Here is a 24,274-nt window from a genome sequence, read left to right as displayed (position 1 = left end):
AAATATTAATTTTGGAGTATCATAGCTGCCAAATTTTCAAAGTATTATCAAAGAAAAATTTTCAAAGCTGCCAAATTGACCCGTTTTGTACTTATTTTCCAAATTCAACACAGTTTCAGCCAACTGGCTAAAACTGAGTCGATTTTGAAAAAAATCATTTGAAATTTCACAAGACTTCAAGTCCCGTGAAGTTTAGTCCTCCGATAATCCTCCTCTCAAACATTCATAGAAGTTCACGGGACTTCAAGTCGAATTTGAAAAATAAGCACAAAACGGGTCGATATTTTTGCAATTAAGTTTGCAAATAGGACGGTTTTGAAAATTTGCCCTATTATCAAACAACCAAAGCCCGTAACAGTGTGGCCCAGCGTCATTCGGGCTAGTACCGGACAAAAGCCCAACCACGGCCCAGCATATCAACAACCTCAGCCCAAACTTTGACCCACCAAAATTGCAATATCACGTCCTGTTCCCGCCTCCGCCTCCTCCTCGACTCAAGCCCTAGATCACCCAAAGCCCTAATAAACCCCAGCCCCCATTCCCCCCCTCTCTCCTTCCTCCTCCTCACCGAGCGTCGAGCGATAATGGAGAGCAGGGGCAATGGATCGAGCGTGGACAAGGGCGTAGACTTCGCCAACTACTTCTGCACCTACGCGTATCTCTACCACCAGAAGGAGATGCTCTCCGATCGAGTCCGCATGGACGCCTACTTCAACGCCGTCTTCCAGAACAAGCACCATTTCAAAGACAAGGTGAAGTCTTATCTCGCCCCCCCTAACAATTTTCACAAACACCCCGGAGAAGTGTGGCCCCTTCTGAGATAAACCCTCGAAGAAGTTTGGAAACCCCACTTGATCCCCAAACTCTTTTAAGTTGGGGATTGTCTGAAAGTCGATCCAAGAGAAAATGCAAAGGCCTTCGGGGGTTTAAAGTGACATCACCGAACTTTTCGGGGTTAATCTTTGAGCCGAACTCCTTGGAGGTTTTGTGAAATTTTGCCTAGTTTAAAATGAGCGCTCAAAAGTACGTTGTAAGAAACTCGTCGAAGTCTCATGAAGTTATTAAAACAAGCAAGGATAAGGGAATTATCACCCAATAAAACAAGTGCTCAAGAGTGTATTTTAAGCTATGTTACACGTGTATGCATGAATAAATAAATAAAAAGCTATGTTACACACGCATGGGTTTGGATGTGGGGTGCAGGTGCGATATACAACAAATGTGTGAGGAGTAGGATACGGGGACACGATCATACACACACACAGTGAAACTAATAATCACGCGAGATCGAATTTGTTTTCTCATTCACACGTCATAATGGTTCGCTTATTAAGTAGATTGTGAATTGAAAAACTGCTTTTTTTTAGCTTGATGCCTAAGTAATTGTTTAAAATCGTACTTCTGAATCGCGCCTAATGCATTGTAGGAAATGACATAAAGTGTAAGACATATGCATTTATGGATATTCAAAGAATGTCCAAGAAGTATCCATGGAGTGTCAAAGTTGGACACCTGTCGTACATGGGTATGGCAGTCCAGATGAGGTGTCGGGATAACTTAGATTTTAACTAACTCCTTTGAATATCATTAGTTATTCAAGTTAAGTAAGGATAATAAAATGAATGCCATTAAAGTTTACCATTGTACCCTCATCTTTGTATATTTTTTGTTGTACGAATTCAATACTCGAAAAAATTACATAAGCCAACAAATATTAAAGAAGACACATCAAAACTAGAGAGAAGAAAGAAAATAGTGAGAGTAATGAAACGAAGGGAGAAAAAACCAAAGGATTTTCGTTAGATTTTAGGGTTTGTCTAACAGGTAAAAGAGAGAAAAATACCAAAGGATTTTAGTTAGATTTTAGGGTTTGTCTAACAGGCGTCCTTGGGTACATGTTAATATGGATTAAATGCAATAAATATTTGGTCCTTCCCAATTTAAATGCCATTATTGGTTCTCTCTCCTGTTCCTCACAAAATTTATTTCGTTGATTAGTTGTTGCGTGTATGGTAAATCAATTAGACAGTATTACTATGGTTGGGATTAAAGCAAGTACATAGTATATTTAGTACCTATTTTTTATGCTCAATAATAACTCTGGTTTATTCATTTTCCTAATCAAAGCTCTTCGAATTATTCTAACCACCTGGTAACAAATTTAGGAGGCATATATCTTTAAACAAAACTAAAGCCATATTTAAGTTATACTATTTATTATACTCTTTACTAATTAAGGAAGCTTAGTTACAAAAACACGTTATAAATAGAGAAGGTATCTAGAATTATCCATAAGGAGAATATGTTCTCTCATATTTTAGTTTTAGTGATACGATAAATAATATAGTTCCAGTGGTGCAAATAATCTCTGTTAATAAATTTAAAGTTTAGATTAGGAAAATGATTTCTAATTGATTTGGGGACCAATATCTGAAACACACAAAAAAAAAACTTTGTTTTTTTGATATGCTATTCATCTTCAGCAAAACTTGATAGTTTCTTGGTATTATTTTGGGAAATAGGTTGTGTTGGATGTGGGCACTGGCAGCGGGATTCTTGCGATTTGGAGTGCACAGGCCGGAGCAAGGAAGGTTTACGCTGTTGAGGCCACAAAGATGGCTGAGCATGCCCGAGAGCTTGTTAAGGCTAATGATGTTGAGAATGTGGTTGAAGTAATTGAGGGATCAATTGAGGATGTTACATTGCCTGAAAATGGTGGGTGCATTATGAAATTGTTGTTACTTATTATGATTTATGAGTACAAATGAGTAACTTCTTAATAAGGCTTGGCTCAATTTTTTCTTTGTTTGGGTACAGTTGATGTTATAATTTCAGAGTGGATGGGTTACTTTCTTCTGCGAGAGTCAATGTTTGATTCTGTGATATGGGCCCGTGACAGGTGGCTGAAGCCTGATGGGATGATGTAAGTTGCTGATACTTTGATATTTTATCTTTTTTAATGAATTTTATTGATTTAATTGGTTATTTATTCATGGCATGTTCATATTGGTAGTCAATTGTTTCTCAGTTTGTGCTATCTAGATTATTATCTTATGAAATGCATGAGTTTTGTATTGGAAAAAATGCCTAGATAGGACACATTGTGTTGTAATTTGTTCACAAATAGTAGATACTGATGCATTAAATGTAAGGTTAGAGAAACTCATACTGTCACACATGCAGGAATCATTGTTCATGTAACTAATAAGATACTGTAAATGAGAAGAATGGAATTGTGTGAAAGTAGCAGTTGGCATCTCCTCAGCACGCTTGCAGCATCTAGTGGAGTTCCAGATATGCTAAATTGTTTAATATGGGTTCTTAACGTAAATCTAGTTATCAGACTATGGAAATTAGGCAAGTCTAAGCTCTTATTTGACTTTATACTTGTGGGTGAATATGAGGTGAACATTTCCAATGTCATTTGATTTATAGGCTAGATTGTGCAGGTACTGGTATGGTTACGGGTCATGGCAAATTTGTAGAAGTTAGGGTATAGGGACGCGGCTAAAACTCATGGGATATAATCATAGTTCTGAGCTGTATATGTAAACGGCCCTTTTAAATCATAGTTCTTAAGGCTGAAGCGAACTTGACTATTATCCAACAATTTACAAAAATGGATGTTAAGAGAATGATATATATCCAAGAAGTTTATGACATGTGTTTTAAATTAAACATGCATTGTATAACTGAGTACATGTCCGAATAAATATATGCATGTATTTAAAGAGTGTCCAATTAAGGAGTATCCAAGAAGTGTCTAGTACGGGTATGACATGTGTCGGGTATGGGTATGGCTCCATGTTAGAAGTACCCATGTAAAAAAGTTTATAGGGAATTGATGAGTATTCTTGTGTTTCGAACTTAATGTGACTTCCTACTTATGATTTACAACTTTACAAGTGCAGTTCCTTATAAGCCACTTCTACTTTGATGTATGATTTGGTTGTCTGAATATTTTTGTACTTAGTTTTTGTTTCTTCAATATGCACTTTCATCTAGAAAAAGTAAATCAGCTACTTATTTACCATTAAGCCTAGCATGGAACTATTATGAAAAACAATTTCATGTTTGCCTATTAAAACTTGGAAGCATTGTTTTAAATATCCCCGACATGGCCCGATATATCCCCCGATATATCCTTTTACAGGGCTTGCCGCAACCGATATGGTCTTTAAATATCATTTACCATTTTTTGGCTATTTTGAGTGACAAATCCCCGATATGGTCGATATATTAGCCGATATGTGAACCAATTTATCTTTTTATATAGCTTGTTGCAAAATAATATACCGTGTTTGGAATTTTTGGGCGAGATATCAAAAGTTCCCCATTATATCAAATGATATTTTGCCCTAAAAAAAGCAGATCAAATGTTGCAACGTTGTTTTGCACTTTTGTTTGTTTTAGAAGGTTGATTAGTGATCCTAAACATATATTATTCATATTTTGTATGCTTAAATTTTATTACATATGTCGAGATTATATTTTAATGCATTATACTATGTATGCAAACATTCATTATGGTATTCCGATATTTACCACATATCCCCGATATTTCCCCGATATCTGCAATCCGATATGAATTTTAGCCATCCGATATTTCCCCGATATCCGATATTTAAAACCTTGCTTGGAAGTGTTTTTATGATAGATCAGAGGCATAAGAGAAGGCACTTCTACTTTCTTTTGATGAATTTACATCTAGGAAGCAAAAACAGCAAGAGAAACTGACGTGACTATTGTAGCCCTTGTAGGAGGATACAAATGTCTATCTTATCAAGTCCCAAATGCTCAAACACTATGAATGTTTCGCAAATCTGCAAAGTTCTTTTTGTGTTTGCTTATTTAAGCTTTATAAAGATTATTATTATCATGAGAAAACAGTTTGTGAAATTTTGAGCACTCAGTATTCGTATCTTGCAATCATATAAGAATATCTAGCTTGAGAAACATGTGCATATATTCTAGCTTTGAGAACCAGATCTCCATTGAGAGATAAACTATGATCAGGGCAAAATTCAGCCTGCTACTCTGCTTCGTTTCAAATTTTTGGTAACGTTCTTGCTCAATTTAATATACTGTACTACTATTATCTTCCTTTCAGCTCTTATATTTGCATAGTGGGAAAATCTCAGATATTGAAATGGTTTTTTCTGTCCTCGAAGATTCCTTTATTCATGGAGCAAAACTTTTCACGAGGAAAGTTCTATTGACAACAAGACAACTAACCAAAAAATGTTGTTATTGAATTAAAGCCTTTTTCTTTGGTCAATGTTCATTACTACAGTTGACAATAGCTGATGCTATACTTACGTTAATTCTCTTTCATGCAGGTACCCTAGTCATGCTCGCATGTGGGTAGCACCTATAAGATCTGGACTTGCAGACCAGAAAAAGGGTGACTTTAATTCTGCTATGAGTGACTGGTACAGCTTCGTTGCTGACACTGAAACACATTATGGGGTTAATATGAATGCTTTAACAAAGGCATACCGTGAAGAGAATGAAAAATACTATCTCAAGGTACTTTCGATTTTTGTTTCAACTTTCAATATCTTGAGGTAGACACAGACGGTGCACATGAATCTTTCTGCTTATGCATTCTATTTGTTTAGATGTAAATACTTCATTTGTGTTATTGGTAGATGGTCTAGGAATAATTTTATACGACTGATTAAGAAACAATTATAATCTAGTCGAGGATGAGGCTTAATTTCTAGAGAAAAAATATAAATATATATTAAATGTTTATAAGGAACAAAACTAAAGAAAGTTTAGAATTTTAGATGTGGTAAAGAGATACGGCAGCAGCATGGACGTGGCAGCAGCTAGGCAATTAGTATTGGGTTAGGACTGGGCTGTTTTGGAAATTTGAGGAAGAAAAAGAGGAGATGGTATCTGTGAAAGAAAGTTAGGCTAGGGTTCTATAGGTAAGCATTTCATATGCATACTCATCTTTACCAAATATCAGAAGTTCAATTGATCAACTAAAACAAATTATACTCATTGGTAACTGTAGGTTGTAATCCTAATCGGAGCCAAACTAGTTATCATAATCATAACTAATCTGAATTAAATATAAATAAATTAAGTACTATTCAAATAAAGTAATTTCAATCTAAGCTAAAGCAAGATTTAACTAGTTTTGGTTTCTTTCAATCCTAACTTGACTAGAGATTTCTTTCCTGGATATCTAGATCTATTTATTTTTAATTCTTTTAATTTTATTGATTTTAAGAAGTCTTTCACTTTCACTTCTTTAGTTGGAGAAAACTCGGCCTCAAATTTTATAATGCAGATGAGAAAATGAGAACCAGCAGAGGTTAATTGAGAAATCAAAAGCAATGAGAAGGCTGACATGAAACAAAAACTTGATGCTTGATAGACTATTTTGTGCAGGAATTATGGATAGATGTTTGCTCCTTGATGTAGCCTGTGTAGTATAATGCAGGCATTGCTTAGGAGTTTTTAGGACTTGTATAGAAATTGAGGAAGTTGATTCCTCAGATTTGACACATTGTTTCTTAGTTTGGGGACCTTATTTGGCATTAGGCACTGTTGTAAAAGCCAATGAAAGCTGCGCTTTAGCTGAAACAAACCAGGACACTAGTCTCTAGCATTGTTGTGAAAGCAAATGCATGTCCCGCTTTAGCTGAATCAGACCAGTGACCAACTTTTTTCAGCCAAAAGTTTTAGCAAAGACCCCTTAACACAAACGTAAAAACTTGAAGTCTTACTTTTACCCGCCTTAAACCTTCTAGTGTGCTAAAGTAGGATTAAGGTCTATGTTGAATCCTTGTTGCACTTGTTTTGCCAACTCAACTCTGTTAAAGCTATCTTTGATTTCATAAAGGTTATTAGGAAAATATTTTGCAACAACAAAAAACTCCCAAAAATCTTTAAATGTTATTTCTTGATTACTTCATTATTTTCATATAGAACTCTGACCCATTCTTTCACCAAGTTTTTCAAATTTTTATATTGTTTCATCTTGTTGATTTTGTAGATATTCGTTATTATCTTCTTTTCTTAAATTGTAAAATTATTGACCTTTTGCCTTTGTAAGATGCTTGAATGAATCTATTGTACGAGTATTATAACTCATAATTTTTTTTTGTAGTTTTATCAATATAATTATGTAAGATGTTTGAGTATTTACATATATCTTCTTGATTCTTGTAATGGTTCATTCTTAATTCTTATATATGTAAATCAGATTGTTCAGTGACCATCTCTTAACAAGTTTATGGTTATCATACTTTGTAGAATTGTTTTCTTAGATATTATACGAGATATTATCATATATTATATGTGATTGTCTATAAATTTGAACCATCAAAACTTTTCCTGTTTATTTCAAAATTTAGATTCCAATTTTCATTGTTTCTATTTTCTTTTGTTTTTCATTTTACTTTTAAAGTTTATTTAAGATACCTTTGGTGATTTTCGTGCTAAAGCCTTTAAGGCCCAAGCAACACCTGTTTGCTTTGCTCCGCTTTAAGCTTTCCTCTCCTCAATACTGGCCTCCTATGTAGCACGGACACGGATCCGACACGGCCATCCGACACGCCGACACGAGGAAAATCCTAAAAAATACATAGGATACATGTGTTCGACACGTGTGTCCGACACGGACACGACACGACACGGCTTCATGTTATGCGTGTCCGTGCTTCATAGCTGGCCTCAGGTTGCTTTTTTCTCGTGCACATATGTTTTGAAGTTTTTCTGTTGAAGTTTTGTTGCTTTTTAATCTTATTTAGTTGTGAATGCTGCTGGAATTCAAGTGGTTTTGTTTTATGCGTTTTCTGAGCAAAAGTCACGCTGGAGCTTTTTATAGAAAAACCACACAATTCTTGGACAAATTTAATGCTCTTGATCCTTTTTTCCAAGGAAATATTTCAGATGGAACCATTTAGCTTCTTTGGTTAAAAAAGTGACTATGATGCACTTAATATAGCTGGTACTATGACTAATTATGTGGAGATCAGATAGTGAAGAACATGATTATATGGCGAAACATCAAGCAGAAAGCAAAATTGTTAGTTCCATGGTGGATTCATACTGTGCAATTCTGGGCAGAATAGCTGTAGTTTCCTTGGAAGCATTTACATCTTTATGATACTCAATACAGTATATCGTGGTGTTTCTTCATTCACAAGTATAGACTGGACCACATGATGCATGTATGGATTGAGGTGCGAGGATATTTTTGCGAACCACTTGTCTACTAACTTGTGACCTATTGTGGCCTATAATAATTTAACAATTTTAACTTCTTAATTGTTTCCCTTAACCATTGAAATATTCCCATAACCAAAGCTCAAAGCTCGAGGTTCATGCAATTATCCTTTCACTTTTTTGTAGTTGTTCTTTAAAATTGTATTTGACCAGATCTGCATCTCATATATCAGATAATTTTCATATTTCTATTCCTTTTGCATTTATGTCTTTCTTCTTTTCAGATTCTTCTTGCTATGAAGACTAGTCCTCTTATTTTGAATTAGTATTACCTTATATGGGTGTTTTGAATTTTTCCAGACTTCATTGTGGAACAACCTTCACCCACATCAAATAGTTGGGACCCCTGCTATCATCAAGGAAATTGATTGTTTGACAGCTACGGTAGATGATATTCGTAATGTGACAGCAAACTTCATGTCGAGCATCAATATCGATCACACACAATTATCTGGATTTGCTGGGTGGTTTGATGTTCATTTTCGAGTATGTAATCCTTCTTTTATTATTGCTACTACTACTTTATTTGTGTGTTTTATGTATACAGCTACAAAATAATACATATACTTTTGTTATGCTGTCCCAGGGTAGCATGCAGAACCCAGCCATGAGTGAAGTTGAGTTGACTACTGCCCCTAGCACAGAGGATTACACACACTGGGGCCAACAGGTTTGTTTTCTCATCAATTTCAGCTTTCCAATTTGTTTGATTGCTAGTGTATGTGAGGGTAAAAAATGATGTTACTTTTAGTCTTGGACTATGGTTTAAATAAATTAAAATTACTTTCTGTGTTCTGATCTGCATTGCAAGCACATTGTCTGTTGCGTGCAATCCAGCTACCACTTAGGAATCAATTGGATATTTGATGGCGAAATAATTTTTTTTCGAATAGGTGTGACTAGTAATTAATAATTAATCATAACCTCCTCAACAAAAGAAAAAATATTATCCAGATAAGTAAAGCTTAGTATGGATAAAGAACAAATCGGTTGATCACTAAGACTAGCTTTGCCTATTAGGATAACTATCGTAGATTTTCTAGTATAAATATGATCGGTCATTTCGGCATCCACATAAATAACCAACACTATATGATCATCTCCAAAGAATAAATACTCCTTCGAAATTCATTTTGAGATATAAAACATCCATTTTATCACCCCAAATGCTCTTTGCTCAAATTTGGGAGGAATCAACTAACCATACAAATGGCATGTGCAATGTCAGGCCTTTTGTACACCATGAGGTACATTAAATTTTGAATATCTGATTCATACGGAATGTTCATCATGCCTTTCTCTTTCAGCTTGGAGGATTTGCTTTGAACTCGACCGAAAATGTGTCCTCTTTGGGTGTCTAATTTATGAATTGCCTTTGTTAATGTAAGGTGTTTAGTTTTCAGTGAAGAAATCCATGAAGACAAGTACTGCACTTTGATTGCTAATGCTCATTTTCTTAGGTAACATGAACACCTAATCTGTTCCTATTTTAACCACGAAGAACGAATTCCTCAAGGATTTAAGCAAATACATGACAACCTGGAGCATAAAGTGTCTTCACTACAAGTGCCATGTGCTTATTGAGTATTAACTTGGCGAACTAATTAACTAAATAAAAGTAAATGATGCAGTTTAGAGTGCTTTCATATGACAAGCGAAACAAATAAGAAGAATGTAGTAAAAAAAAATTCATAAAAAAAGAGAGAATAATTAGAAGATCAGAGCTAGAGAATTATTTAGTTGTGTTCTGACCCGTATCATTAACAAAGTCATGGGGATACTCTAAGAAGGTTGACGTAAATTTAGTAACCCTAGTTGGTGGATTCTTCCAGTGTGGATGTGTTGCCATTTTGTGTTTATTAATGAGACTATAAGTGACACAGCATGAGTCTATAAGGGTATGAACTTCTAAATAGATCTAAATAAATGTCAAATGACAAACAAGCAAACAAATGCAAGCAAGTTTCTAAAGATGAGTAAGGCCTGTGCAAATATTTTATAACCTATCACACCATGCAAATAACTCAAATAAGTTGGGATGAATTTAACTACAGACTACAGAATTATAAACTGCAACTTTAAGAATAAACATTTAACAAGATATGGTCAGGTTGGAGATTACCTGAGTCGATGATCAACAAACACCTTTAGTTTGCAATCTTGTACAAAACACAAACTTTCAGATGGACGATGTCTGCTTGGCCATTGAGTTTCCTGGTGAATTCGAGGGTAGGTTGATGACGATGAGGCGGTGGCTCAGGCCTTGGTTAAGGACGAAGATAGGTCAGTGAGTTCAAGGAGTTGAAGACAAAGCTTTCTGCAGATGTCAGAAGGAGGGGGGCAACTGCTGTTCGTGAAAGAGTTTGGGCGGAGTTTTTATTTTGTTTTATTTGTTTTTGGTAGATGGTATGGTGGTGATCTGTTTGAGGAAATTTGGATCTAGAGTTAGTTTAGGACAGCTTCATGCACAAGCATCAACTATAGAATCACTCCAAACTCTCAAGCAACACAATTTTTTTCTCATCATATCTCTCTGCTTTACAATGTAGTCCTACTACTCCTTACATGGAGCTTTGTACTCTATCCGTATGACATTTTGAAAATCAGATGAAGTTTTATACCTAATTAAATTTGAAACTCATAAGAACTTCAATCCTAAATTAATACAATTTGAAAATCAAATCATGCCTCTATAATTGACACTTGTCTTAGAGTTATTGATCCCCAATCAATAGGAGTATGATGACTTCTCAGCAAGGTCACGTGGAAAGGTTGTCTATTGCTCTTCAGCTGTATGTGTACCATGGAAAGTTACATTCTGGAGTGTTTTGAAACTGTCTATTTGAATCCTATTACTACCTTTTGTTAATCTCTTGGATTTGCAACTCATCCTACTCACATCTCTAATGGCGAAGGTTCTTTTTTCCTTATAATCTTATATTAGTTGAATCCTGTTTTTTTGTAGTTGCAATTCAATTCATGCTGTAGTGTGATATGAACTATCTCTCTCTCCTATTATTTCTGGTCGCTTTTATGTTTCACATGTTCTGGGATGCTGTCAGTCAACCTCCTGTTGGTATTGCTCAGCTTGTTCAATTTTAACATATACCAATTCACTTAATCCCCTCATGGCTTTCCCTTTTAGATAGTTGCCTCTTCATTCTGTTGAGTAGTAATGTCTAGAAACAAAGAGGACATCTTGAAGCAAAATGAATAACTTGCTTGTCAGTCCTTTCTTCACACCATGTTAACCTTCCAGTTTTGTTATTCCCTTCATCATCCACCTCATATTGAACAGTTAAATGGTATGTTGTTAAAGGAGGAAAAAAAGCGGGATCACTTCCAATTGGCTCCTTATGTTTGTCCAAGACGCATAATTTACTAATATTCAAGTCTGCCTCCAGGGGTTCTGGCAAAAGACCAAAGCAATGACGACGAGATTTTGTGCTCTGTTATAATTTCTCTTTTATGAGGACTTTTGGAGGTTTAGTTTTTAATATGGAGATCATTTACTAGGTAGTCCAGTTTTTGAGATAGTTGACAAATTAAAAGTCTGATTTGGCTTCAGGATACAAAACAAAAGTTTTACTTCCACTTCAATGTTCTGGTTGTGCTATAGTTTCATTTATCTCCCTTTGGTGGATACTAATTCATGATTATAATTTGAGGTACTATTCATATCAAAATTACATGATATTTAACTTGCTTAAATTGACCAATGTGTGCCATTGTGGGGGAGAAATTGACATATGGAGGTGAACTCTTTCTGTGCGTTGAAAATTATGGTTGATAAACATTGTGAAAATGCTTTAATTGTGATGGTCCTTGGCACTTAGGTCTTGTTTGCATAAGATTGAAACTAGAGCACCTGCATATGAAATACTAGTCAATCTTCTCTCTTTCCTAAGCAAATATTTCTTTTGTTTGAGCAGGTATTTATGTTACATCCACCTCCAAGAGTTAATAAGGGTGACAGTTTAACTGTATCTTTCTCAATGAGTCGTTCCAAAGAGAATCATCGCTTGATGGATGTGGAATTTGCATATGAATTGCAGCAGGCATCTGGTCAGAGACATCCACGCATCACTTCCAAGTTTTACATAGAATGAAATTGGGCATGACATTTCATGAAAGGTATGTTTTACCTTTTTCAGTACTAATACCATCCATGCCTCTGAATATTGTGAGATTTCAAATGCACTGATCAATGGTACTGATAATCCTTAATATCATTTCTGAGGTTCAACTTGCCGCCAATTGTTACTTTCATTATTCCTATGTCTCTTATTGCCTTTTTTTAATAGGATTATTTCCAATTAAATACCTCGAAGCTTACACCATTTTATAACTTTGGTACCCAAAGGTTTTCTGCCCCAAAAATTACCCCAAAGTTCAAAAATCTTTAGCTTTGATACCCTAAAATGACGTAACAGGGACACCAAAGTTAAAAACTTTTTGGAACTTTGGGGTCTTTCATTGGACGAAAAACCTTGAGGTGTTAAAGTTAAATAACTCTTTTTATTAGTGCAAACTCGGGGGTATTTAGGTGCTAATAACTCTTTTTAATATCAAAATCTTCTCTAAACCCGTGATTTTCTTATTGTTGGCTTAATGTATTAACGATTCAGCTTTTACATTTCAGGAGACTTCATCAGTACAACACTGACACCGCCCAGAGAGAGCAATTCTCGTCCTCTTTGGGGGGGATTAATGCCGCTGTTGACAGTTAAAATGTTGTCTGTACCTGTATCAAACTAACTATTCTGTTTTCCCATTAACTAATTTATTTTGATGCTTTCTTTTTGGTAAAAATTTTGGTTTGCTATGAGCAGTAGTAGTAGGGTCTCAATGGAAATCCCGCAGACGATATACAACTCCTGTGAGCCTTTACAAAATGTTTTTTTTCTTTCCCATGAACAAATCTAGTTTCTTTTCAGCCGCGAGCTTCTTGCTTATTGTTCTTCGCATCAACATGTAGTGGCATGAAGTTTTGGCCATACTGTTTCCTTTTGTGAACAATCTCCAGTTTATTATCAACTGTAGGCATGCCATCAACTTAAATGATAGTCCAGTAGCAATGGCTGTCTATGATGAGAAACAAGCAGCATGACCTGATAATGTAGGCATAATGTTGTTATATTGTATTACTAATTTAAGAGCCTTGAGCGAATATAGGACGCTGTGATAAAAGAAGATCACATCATTTAATGTATGCTGATGGTTGCTTCTACTTCAGGAAGCTTATAGTGAGTTTGAAATTTTGTTAGAGATGACATGTAAGGCTAAAATGCGGGAAAATGCCCCTTTAGTTTTACTAACATTGCAAATAACTGACCTCTATTTTAAAACTGAGCAAATAAACGCCCCGGTGTATTCATATTTTGCAAATAAATACCCAAAAGTTTTGAAACCGTGAAATTATAAACCCCCAAAGTTTTTAAAATGTTGCGAATTGATGCTCCCCGTTAGAACATTCTTGGAATATATACCCCACCCCTGTGAGTTGTTGCATGATATTTCACGACAGTTCTATATCCCTAAACTTCATCCAAATTACGATGAAAATCATCCTTCACCTATGTGAACTATTTTCTTCTTTTTAATTGGGAAGGGATGTTTTTGTCTTCACAAAAAATTTGGAAACAGAGGAAACACTGGGACATTTATTTGCTCAGTTTGAACATAGGGATCATTTATTTGCAAGGTTGCTGAAATTATAGGGCATTTTTCTGCAATTTAGCCTCTCAGGTAATGCGAGTTTGGACAGCTAAAGGCTAATGGCCTGTTTTGATGGTGGGTAGAGAGGGGGCGGGGAAGAGAAATGTAATTTAACCTTGTTTGGGAGTTGTATTTAGGAGGGTAAATGAGAGGAATGAGGGTAAATTTGTGACAAAACGTTATACCCGGAATTTGGGGGTAATGAAGGGGAAGGAAAGGAAGGGGAATTTTTCCCCTTCCTTCCCTTCCTTCCCTTTCCTAATAAGTGAACCCCCAAACATACCATAAAGTCCATTCTTAAGGCTTTCGAGCTTATTCACGAGTATCATCAGTTCACTATAAAGGGTATTCATTAATCAATATCCACAGTCAACTACTTCGCTATCAATCCCAATATGATTTCAGATAGAATGGTGAAGGATACCAAAGTTCTGTTCGTGGGCTTTATTTTGTGGTGCTTGTGGAAGGAGAGGGCTTGCTAACTAGTAGGGGTGCACTCGGTCCGGATAAGGCTCGGATATGATGCTTACCATATCCTATCTACTTACCCATCTCGGATACGAATACTGATATATCTCGGTAATAAAAATTCATAATCATATCCGCTAAAATCGGATACGGTTACGGATATTCATGCAGATATATGAGCGAATATGCATGCGGATACAAAATGGATATGAGAAAACTAGATAGTATGGAGAAAAACATAGTTCATGTGATACAAAAAAGTTCGTCAATATGTTCATTATAATTAAAAAGTTAAGATTAGACATATTGATCATCAAAATTAATCACAAATTCATAATCTAAGAATCGAAACTATCGTAAGAGTATGACTAATATGTATTCAGATATTTTGGATACGGATACAGATATTTCACTATAAAACCATATCCGTAACCATATCCTATCGGTTATAGATTTGAGTAACCATATTTGTATCCTAACGGATACGTTTACATATATTTTCTCGGATACGGATACAATTTAGCACCCCTACTAACTAGTCAAAAGTACCAAAGGTTTGTTAGTAAGCAGCTATAACTTGGCGTGCATCACGCGTGTATCTTGACCGCAGTTAAACTGTGAAATTGTGGAATGAGGAAGACACAATGTGGACTTCTAATTTTCCGCAGTCTCTTGTTTTTTCTATAGAACAAGCATGACTATTTAAAAAAAGGGGAAAAATATGTACAGACCCTAAAAGGAGAAACTTCATGTAACGATGCCCCTCATAGTTTTTTCCATGTGAATCAGCCCATTGATGTGTGACACTTTATACTACAGCCTTTTTTATCAATTATTACATGTCAGCTAAGCTAAAATCCCCAAATTATCCTTATCCTCTCTCCTCAATCCCTCAGACCCAGCACTCATATCATCTATCTCTCTCTCTCTCTCTCTCTCTCTCTCTCTCTCTCTCTTGATCTATAGAGAAGCTCTCTCTCTCTCTCTCTCTCTCCTCTCTCTAAAACTAAGAGATTTCTTAAGCTCGTCAACCTGGTCCTCGCCCTCCTCACCGTTGCCGCCTCCGCTCAGGCCCCCAAGGCTCCCCTCGAGTTCGTCGCCGCCTCCCCTCCCCTCCTCCACCCGTCCTCGTCGCCGTAGATCGCCGCCGCTCCCCCGCCGTAGATCGCCGCCACAGAGCTTGAGGAAAACGCTCGAAAAGCTCGGGCAATTGAAGACTGTTGAGGAGTGCAGGGAGATGATCCGAAGGTATGATGTTAATGGAGATGGTGTTTTATACTTTGATGAATTTAAGAAGATGATGCTACGAGAGTATGTTGGTCTTTGAGATTGATCTTTACCGTAAATGATGATGTTGTTGTGCCCCGTTGAGATTTGGACATTACTTTTTCTTTTTTTTATTTGAGATGACTTTGATCAATTGAGGGTTCATGTTGACAATATATCTACGTTTTTAATTTATTACATGACTGTGGATTTACCCTTATGAGCTTCTGTATTTGTAAATTATGACCGATTCTGTTGTGGATGTTTTTTTAGTCACCAGGCCGAGATGCACAGAGCATTAATCCATTAGCTAGAAGAAGAAGAAAAAAGAAAAAATGTTTGACCAGCTACAAATAAATGAACGATTTAATTTTAAAAAATAGTCAAAAGTTGTCTCCATTTTTCCACTTTCACGAGACATCCACGCCTTTTTGGAGGAAGCTGAATTTGCAATAAACCTAATGTGCGCAATCTTTTTGTATTTTAATTTCGAACAAATTTTTAAAATAGACCACTTCTAAAACTTAATTAGCAAAATAGGCTGAAAAAATATTTAATTACCAAAAATCGTTGTAAGCTGGGACGGTAGTTATAAATCGTTGTTATAAATGAGGATACAGTCATGTTTTTATAAATCATTGTTAATTATATTTGATAATAGTTATACATAATAATATGTTATTTCTAGATGCTATCGTGGTAGTTCTAGTAGCCCTCGAGTTAGTTCTAGCTGCTACAATTGTTAATTCTGACTACTAAGTTATTTCTAACCGTTACTTGTTATTTTTGCTTCTACCTTAGTTCTAGCTTCTATTACCCTAGTTCTAGCTTGTATACAGCCAGTTCTAGCTCACATCTTGCTAGTTCTAAACTCAGCCCGTGTTTTTTACCTTCACACTTGTTAATTCATGCTTCTACGTTAGTTCTAGCTTCTATTACCCTAGTTCTAGCTTGTATACAACCAGTTTTAGCCCACACCTTGCTAGTTCTAAACCCAACAAGGGTTTTTTACATGCATACTTGTTAATTCTAGCTTCTAACTTAGTTCTAACTTCTATTATCCCAGTTCTAGCTTGTATACAGCTAGTTCTAGCCCACACCTTACTAGTTCTAAACCCAACCTTCGTATTTTACCTTCACACTTGTTAATTCTTGCTTCTACGTTAGTTCTGACTTTTATTACCCTAGTTCTAGCTTGTATACAGTCAGTTCTAGCCCACACCTTGCTAGTTCTAAACCCAGCTCGCGTTTTGTATATGCACACTTGTTAATTCTAGCTTCTACCTTAGTTCTAGCTTTTATTATCCTAGTTCTAGCTTGTATACAGCTAGTTCTAGCCCACACCTTGCTAGTTCTAAACCCAGCCTTCTTATTTTACCTTCACACTTGTTAATTCTTGCTTTTACGTTAGTTCTAGCTTCTATTACCCTAGTTCTAGCTTGTATACAGCCAGTTCTAGCCCACACTTTGCTAGTTCTAAACCCAGCCCGCGTATTTTACATGCACACTTGTTAATTCTTGCTTCTACGTTAGTTCTAGCTTTTATTACCCTAGTTCTAGCTTGTATACAGCCAGTTCTAGCTTGTATACAAGCTAGAACTAGGGTAATAAAAGCTAGAACTAACGTAGAAGCAAGAATTAACGAGTGTGAAGGTAAAATACGAAGGATGGGTTTAGAATTAGCAAGGTGTGAGCTTTCTAAACCCAGCCTTCGTATTTTACCTTCACACTTGTTAATTATTACTTCTACGTTAGTTCTAGCTTCTATTACTCTAGTTCTAGCTTGTATACAGCCAGTTCTAGCCCACACCTTACTAGTTCTAAACCCAGACTTCGTATTTTACCTTCACACTTGTTAATTCTTACTTCTACGTTAGTTCTAGCTTTTATTACCCTAGTTCTAGCTTGTATACAGCCAGTTCTAGCCCACACTTTGCTAGTTCTAAACCCAGCCCGTGTTTTTTACATGCACACTTGTTAATTCTTGCTTCTACCTTAGTTCTAGTTTCTATTACCCTAGTTTTAGCTTGTATACAGCCAGTTAAGGTGTGGGCTAGAACTGACTATATACAAGCTAGAACTAGAGTAATAGAAGCTAGAACTAAGCTAGAAGCTAGAATTAACAAGTGTACATGTAAAAAACTCTTGTTGGGTTTAGAACTAGCAAGGTGTGGGCTAGAACTGGCTATATACAAGATAGAACTAGGGTAATAGAAGCTAGAACTAACGTAGAAGCATGAATTAACAAGTGTGAATGTAAAAAACGCGGGCTGAGTTTAGAACTAGTAAGGTGTGAGCTAGAACTGGTGTAGACACAAAAAAATGCCAAGAAACGAAGGAGAGTCGAGCCTCACTACAAGTACGACGAGGGTCGTCACAACGACGAACCTCAGCCTCAATTCATAAAGTTTGTCTTAGTTCAATAGGACAAACAACATCTTGCCCATCAAAAGACGAAGATCACCTAGAAACGAAGTTCGTCATTGAAGATGAAGTTCGCCAAAGATGAAGCCGTAGTTAAGCTCACCAAAGATATAGCGAAATGGACGAACCTCGTCTGGAAAACGAACCTTGTCAGGCGAACAAATATCGTCTGGTAAACGAACTTCGTCAGGCACCGTTTCAAAGGGCTACATTAAATGAGGGTTAATGACCAATAGCTCACCCCTTTAAGGAGAGTTAATGACCACTAACTCATCCATTTAAATAGGAGTTAATGATCATTAACTCAATGACCACTAACTCATCCATTTAAATAGGAGTTAATGATCATTAACTCCCTCATTTAAAGGGAGTTAAAGCCCATTAACTCACTTCATAATACTCCTAAGCCTATAAATAGGCATGATCAACATGAAAGAAGGAGAGGAGATGGAGAGGCTAATGAAAAAAGCCTATCTCTCCTCCACTCTCATGGATCTTCATAGATCATTGGCTAATCATTTGGCCTTAGAACGTTGAAGCTCATAACGAGCATGACGAGGGTCATTACAATGATGAACCTCGTCTCAAACAACAAAGCTTGTCGTTGGAAATAAGATGTGAAGCTCGTCATTTGGAAACGAGGTTCGAATCTTATCATTGGAAATGAGACTTGACATCAAAGATGAAGCTCGTCATTGGAAACGAGGTTCAAAGCTCGTCATTGGATACGGGGTTCGGAGTTCATCATTGGAGGTGAAGTTCATCAATGAAACCAAAGCTTGTCATCAGATTTAAAGCTCGTCAGTGAAGATGAAGCTCACGAGGCTCGCCATGCAATAAGAACGAGGTTCGCCAACGCAGTGAAGTTCGTCACCCGCATTAAATCAGGCTGTAACGGTCATAAAGACCCAGTCAGCCACGTGGGCTAGATTACAGGAGTCAGTTACGTCACGACTCCACAAGTCCAGCACATCAGTTACGCCCATGACTCCACGATTATGGCACGTCGGTTACGTGCTCAAACTCCTATAAATAGCCATCGATGGCTACAGAGAAAGGGGTTGGTTGATTATCAGTTAATTGGAGATTTTCAAGCTTTGACTGAGAGAAGCATCAGAGATCAAAGTTTTTGCGTACGGATTCGGAGTTCGAACCTCAATTCTAGCCGGCCAACAAACATCAGAAGCTCTTATGATCTTGGTCTGATCGTCAACGGGAGGCAAACTTGACTCAAGCATCGAGGGAAGCATCCTTTCGCTACCAAGAACCCACGTTAAACAAAGAGAAGCTGAATTAATCTTCTCTTCATCTGTAATCGAGAGAGAGTGTGAGTGATTGTAAGGGTTTCGTACCAAGTGATCGAACCCATTTCTTAAAACAAGAAAATCAATCCCAACATCAATTTTTCGACTCTATAACTGGCTGTATACAAGCTAGAACTAGGTAATAGAAGCTAGAACTAAGGTAGAAGTAAAAATAACAAGTAGCGGTTAGAACTAACTTAGTAGCTAGAATTAACAATTGTAGCAGCTAGAACTAACTCGAGGGCTACTAGAACTACCACAATAGCATCTAGAAATAACATATCATTATGTATAACTATTATCAAATATAACTAACAACGATTTATAAAAACATGACTGTATCCTCATTTATAACAACGATTTATAACTACCGTCCCAGCTTACAACGATTTTTGGTAATTAAATATTTTTTCAGCCTATTTTGCTAATTAAGTTTTAAAAGTGGTCTATTTTAAAAATTTGTTCGAAATTAAAATACAAAAAGATTACGCACATTAGGTTTATTGCAAATTCAGCTTCCTCCAAAAAGGCGTGGATGTCTCGTGAAAGTGGAAAAATGGAGACAACTTTTGACTATTTTTTAAAATTAAATCGTTCATTTATTTGTAGCTGGTCAAATATTTTTTCTTTTTGTTTCTTTTCTTCTTCTAGCTAATGGATTAATGCTCTGTGTGTCTCGGCCTGGTGACTAAAAAAACATCCACAATAGAATCGGTCACAATTTACAAATACAGAAGCTCATAAGGATAAATCCATAGTCATGTGAGAAATTAAAAACGTAGATATATTGTCAACATGAACCCTCAATTGATCAAAGTCATCTCAAATAAAAAAAAAGAAAAAGTAATGTCCAAATCTCAACGGGCACAACAACATCATCATTTACGGTAAAGCAAATAAAAAAAAAGAAAAAGTAATGTCCAAATCTCAACGGGCACAACAACATCATCATTTACGGTAAAGATCAATCTAAAAAACCAACCTACTCTCGTAGCATCATCTTCTTAAATTCATCAAAGTATAAAACATCATCTCCATTAACATCATACATTCGGATCATCTCCCTGCACTCCTCAACAGTCTTCAATTGTTCGAGCTTTTCGAGTATTTTCTTCAAGCTCTGCGGCGGCGATCTACGGCGAGGGAGCGACGGCGATCTACGGCGACGAGGACGGGTGGAGGAGGGGAGGGGAGGCGGCGACGAACTCGAGGGGAGCCTTGGGGGCCTGAGCGGAGGCGGCAATGGAGAGGAGGGCGATGGCTAGGGTGATGAGCTTGAGAAAGCTCTTAGTTTTAGAGAGAGGAGAGAGAGAGAGAGAGAGAGAGAGAGAGAGGAGAGAGAGAGAGAGAGAGAGAGAGAGAGAGAGAGAGAGAGGAGATGAGAGAGAGAGAGGGGATATGAGTGCTGAGTCTGAGGGATTGAGGAGAGAGGATAAGGATAATTTGGGGATTTTAGCTTAGCTGACATGTAATAATTAATAATAAATGGCTGCAGTACAAAATGTCACACATCAATGGGCTGATTCACATGGGGAAAACTATGAGGGGCCTCCTCACATGAAGTTTCTTTTTTTGGGGCCTGTACACATTTTTCCCTAAAAAAAACAGAAATATAAAGTTCTAGTTCAACTATACAAACAAGAGCAGCGATTGAGTATGAAATTAAAACGAAACAAATACAGGTTACCATTTTACTAACTGCCGCGGATCCTAATGGTTGGGAGATTTTAATATGACATCCATGATCTTGGGTTCTATTTCAAGCTGGGTTATTAAAAATATATGTATAGGTTAACGTTTTACTGAGATTTTTCTTTACCTACTACAAGTATTTGGCAAGTATTAGATTAGTTTAATGTCAAAACAACATTCATAATGTCTTGAAATTTTTTTATATCTGTCCTCTGAATTTAACATATTATAAAATAAACTTGACAAAGCTCATATATTTTAAACTAGCATTACCGCATGCACAACCGATATTAATTAAAACCTAATTATTATATTTTTATATAAAAATGAACATTTTAATACCCTAAACTGTCATAGACATTTTAAGATCTTCTTTGTAATATTTTATTTTTTTAATAAACTATGATAATTTTTATTTAATATATGATATTTATCTTAGCTCACTTGGAATTGGTTATGACATATTTATATTGGAATATATTCAAAATCTAATGTATTTATTTACATGGAAAAGAGCTTTATTATTTCATATATATCCTTTTATAATATGCAAATTAATAAATATTTAATTCAAATATATGCTTTAGAAATATCTAGATATAAAGAAAGATAAAAGAAAAGAAAGAAAAAATTTATGCAAATTGACCCAATTGAAGAAAAGAATTTATGCAAATTGACCCAATTGTCCTTATTGCATTTGTGGGTGAATGACTAATTTCCCATGCCTTCATACTTTTCCTACCCTTACTAAGTTTTTAGTATGGGTGTATAGATGATTTGGAAAAAAATTTAGTGTTGCAAATTTTATCTACATGAATAATATTTATTTAAAATATATAGAAGAAATAAGAATGATGGAGGATAATTATATTTAAACAAGAAATGTAATATTAGAAGCCCATTTTTTAATTTTTAATAGAAAACATGTTTTAAATATTATATCTTTAAACCTTTTATTTATCGGTTTCATAAATTAATTACTAATTCATTAATTTTATATTTTTATAAATGATTTGTGTAAAATGGTTTTAGAGGGATGAAAGGCAATGAACGACAGAGTGGGAGGATAAGAACAAAAACGAAGAAAATTTTAAAATAACCCCAAACCAATTTTCTTTTAAAAAAATCGACCCTCTTACGTTTTTATTATAGAAATAGACTCATTTTCTGGCCACGTCAGCATCATGGCCAGAAAGTGGGTCTATTTTTTTAAATGCCTTCCTAATTAGCCGGGGTTGTCAACCCCGGCTAAGTTGGCTCGCAACCTCGACTAATTAGGAAAGCATTTAAAAAAATAGATCTACTTTTTGGCCACGGTGCTGACGTGGCCAGAAAGTCAGTCTATTTCTGTAGTAAAAACAAAGGAGTGTTTATTTTCAAAAAAAAAAAATAGTTTGAGGCTATTTTGAAAATTTCTTCGAACAAAAAATGTTAGGCGCGAGTAAGAGTGGGAGAATAAGGACAAAAGAGATTTGAAGGACACTTTAAATCTCCTGCAGCAACCATGTTGATTTTTTATATAGTAGTATAGATAATGTCCTAAATCTAAGTTGTTGTACCAAATTACTCTCCAACATTTGTCAACTTAATCCCTAGTTTTCACTAAATATTGTTCATTTCGCCTAACATGATCTCGTCTCTAAGGTCGTGTTTGGCTAATCTTTGAAACTAGGCCAGAATTGGTCCTGATCTAGTTTTTACTTGTGTGGTGATTCGCTAAAATAGGCCCAAAATAGTCCCCATTTTTTCAAGGCAAACAAAAATTAGCTTCAAAACCGGTTCTTTTTCAAAGGAAAATGTCATTTGGCACGTAAGATGGGCGCGCGGCCCATCTCGCATGCCACTTCAAAACCGGTTCTTTTTCAAAGGAAAATGTCATTTGGCACGTAAGAATTTCTTTTCCAAACACCCCCACTATGGAGCAAAACTGAACTAGTTTAAGAGAAAAGCGGGTCAGGATCAATCTTGAATCGGTCTTCATAGATTTTCCAAATAGACCCTAATTTTTTTTTCTATTGCTAATGCTCTCGTCTCCATTATAAAAATTGCAGGTTCTCCCCTAAGCCATTTTTAAATCCAACCGAATTCCCCTTTTCTCACATTCTTTTTTTCCCCCATCTCCTCTTTCTTATTATATACTCACCTTCTATACTTTGGTTGTCTTTGGTTGGGTCAGGGGAGAACTGACCATTATATGAAAGATGAGGGCACTAACAGCAAAGATGAGAGTAAAATTAGTAAAATAAAACATTGTTAAGTTACTTACGTGGGAGAGAGAGAAAAAAAATGCGACCCTTGACGGAACTTATTTTGAAATAGCAGAAGAACAATTTTTCAAAACCGACCGATTTTTTTTTTCAAAATCGACCGTTTTTTTTATTTATCAAAATCGACCCGGTTTTGTGATTAGCAGGTTAATCACTATCCTAAATAGTCGGGGTTGCCAACCCCGACTATTTAGGAGGGTGTTAAACCCTAATTAAAGGGTGATTAGCAGGCTAATCACTATCCTAAATAGTCGGGGTTGCCAACCCCGACTATTTAAGATAGTGATTAGCCTGCTAATCACAAAACCGAGTCGATTTTGATAAATAAAAAAAAACAGTCGATTTTGAAAAAAAAAAAATCAGCCGGTTTTGAAAAATTGTTCAATAGCAGAAACCACCCCCACCCCTAACATTGGACGATTATGGATGACCCCCTAACTTTCAAAATATCAAATAACCCCATAAATTCAAAGTTATTAGAAAACCCCATTGAGCTTTAAGATGTATAAGTACCCCTCTCCCCCCAAAAAATATGAACTACAGTTTTTACTAGAAAAATATCCCCTTGCATATTTACCCACATGTGAAAATTTTAGTTAATGCTGATGAGGGGTTTGCTGATAAAATTTTAAAATTAAATGAGATTTTCTAATAACACCCTTAAACTTAAAGTCCAGGGGTGCTTTTCGCTTATGTTAGATTCAATTTTCTCCGTCGTCTCGCGTGAAAGTTTCAGCCCAGTGGAAGCCCATGAGTAGGTACCGAGAAGTTTCACCACGTGCCACCCGCACGGTTCTTTTTCACTATCTGGGCTGTTCGGTAATTAATCCTTCGACCCAGGGGCTTTACAGTAAAAGCATCGGGAGCTAAAACAAAGAAAAGGGCCTG

General features: G+C 36.1%; 1 protein-coding gene across 1 annotated transcript; it reads left to right on the top strand.

Annotated features, from left to right (window-relative positions):
• On the top strand, window positions 469-13,190 carry LOC109828764 (protein arginine N-methyltransferase PRMT10). Its single transcript, XM_020395685.1, has 8 exons — window positions 469-752; window positions 2,523-2,715; window positions 2,818-2,923; window positions 5,340-5,529; window positions 8,548-8,733; window positions 8,834-8,917; window positions 12,180-12,381; window positions 12,890-13,190. Exons 1-7 carry the CDS (start codon window positions 585-587, stop codon window positions 12,354-12,356), a joined length of 1,104 nt encoding a protein of 367 aa, XP_020251274.1. The 5' UTR covers window positions 469-584; the 3' UTR covers window positions 12,357-12,381; window positions 12,890-13,190.

Source organism: Asparagus officinalis, chromosome 1 (genome assembly GCF_001876935.1).
Source record: "Asparagus officinalis chromosome 1, Aspof.V1, whole genome shotgun sequence".
NCBI classification, from domain to species: domain Eukaryota; kingdom Viridiplantae; phylum Streptophyta; class Magnoliopsida; order Asparagales; family Asparagaceae; genus Asparagus; species Asparagus officinalis.
The sequence above is the reverse complement of the archived record's forward strand: the minus strand, read 5'-3'. Positions and strand labels throughout refer to the sequence as shown.

Excerpts from the sequence above, each read along its gene's own strand:
- LOC109828764 (XM_020395685.1), top strand. The coding sequence starts at position 585 with ATGGAGAGCAGGGGCAATGGATCGAGCGTGGACAAGGGCGTAGACTTC. Across the intron at positions 2,716-2,817 it reads TGTTACATTGCCTGAAAATG|TTGATGTTATAATTTCAGAG; the intron begins GTGGGTGCATTA and ends GTTTGGGTACAG. Across the intron at positions 5,530-8,547 it reads ATGAAAAATACTATCTCAAG|ACTTCATTGTGGAACAACCT; the intron begins GTACTTTCGATT and ends GAATTTTTCCAG.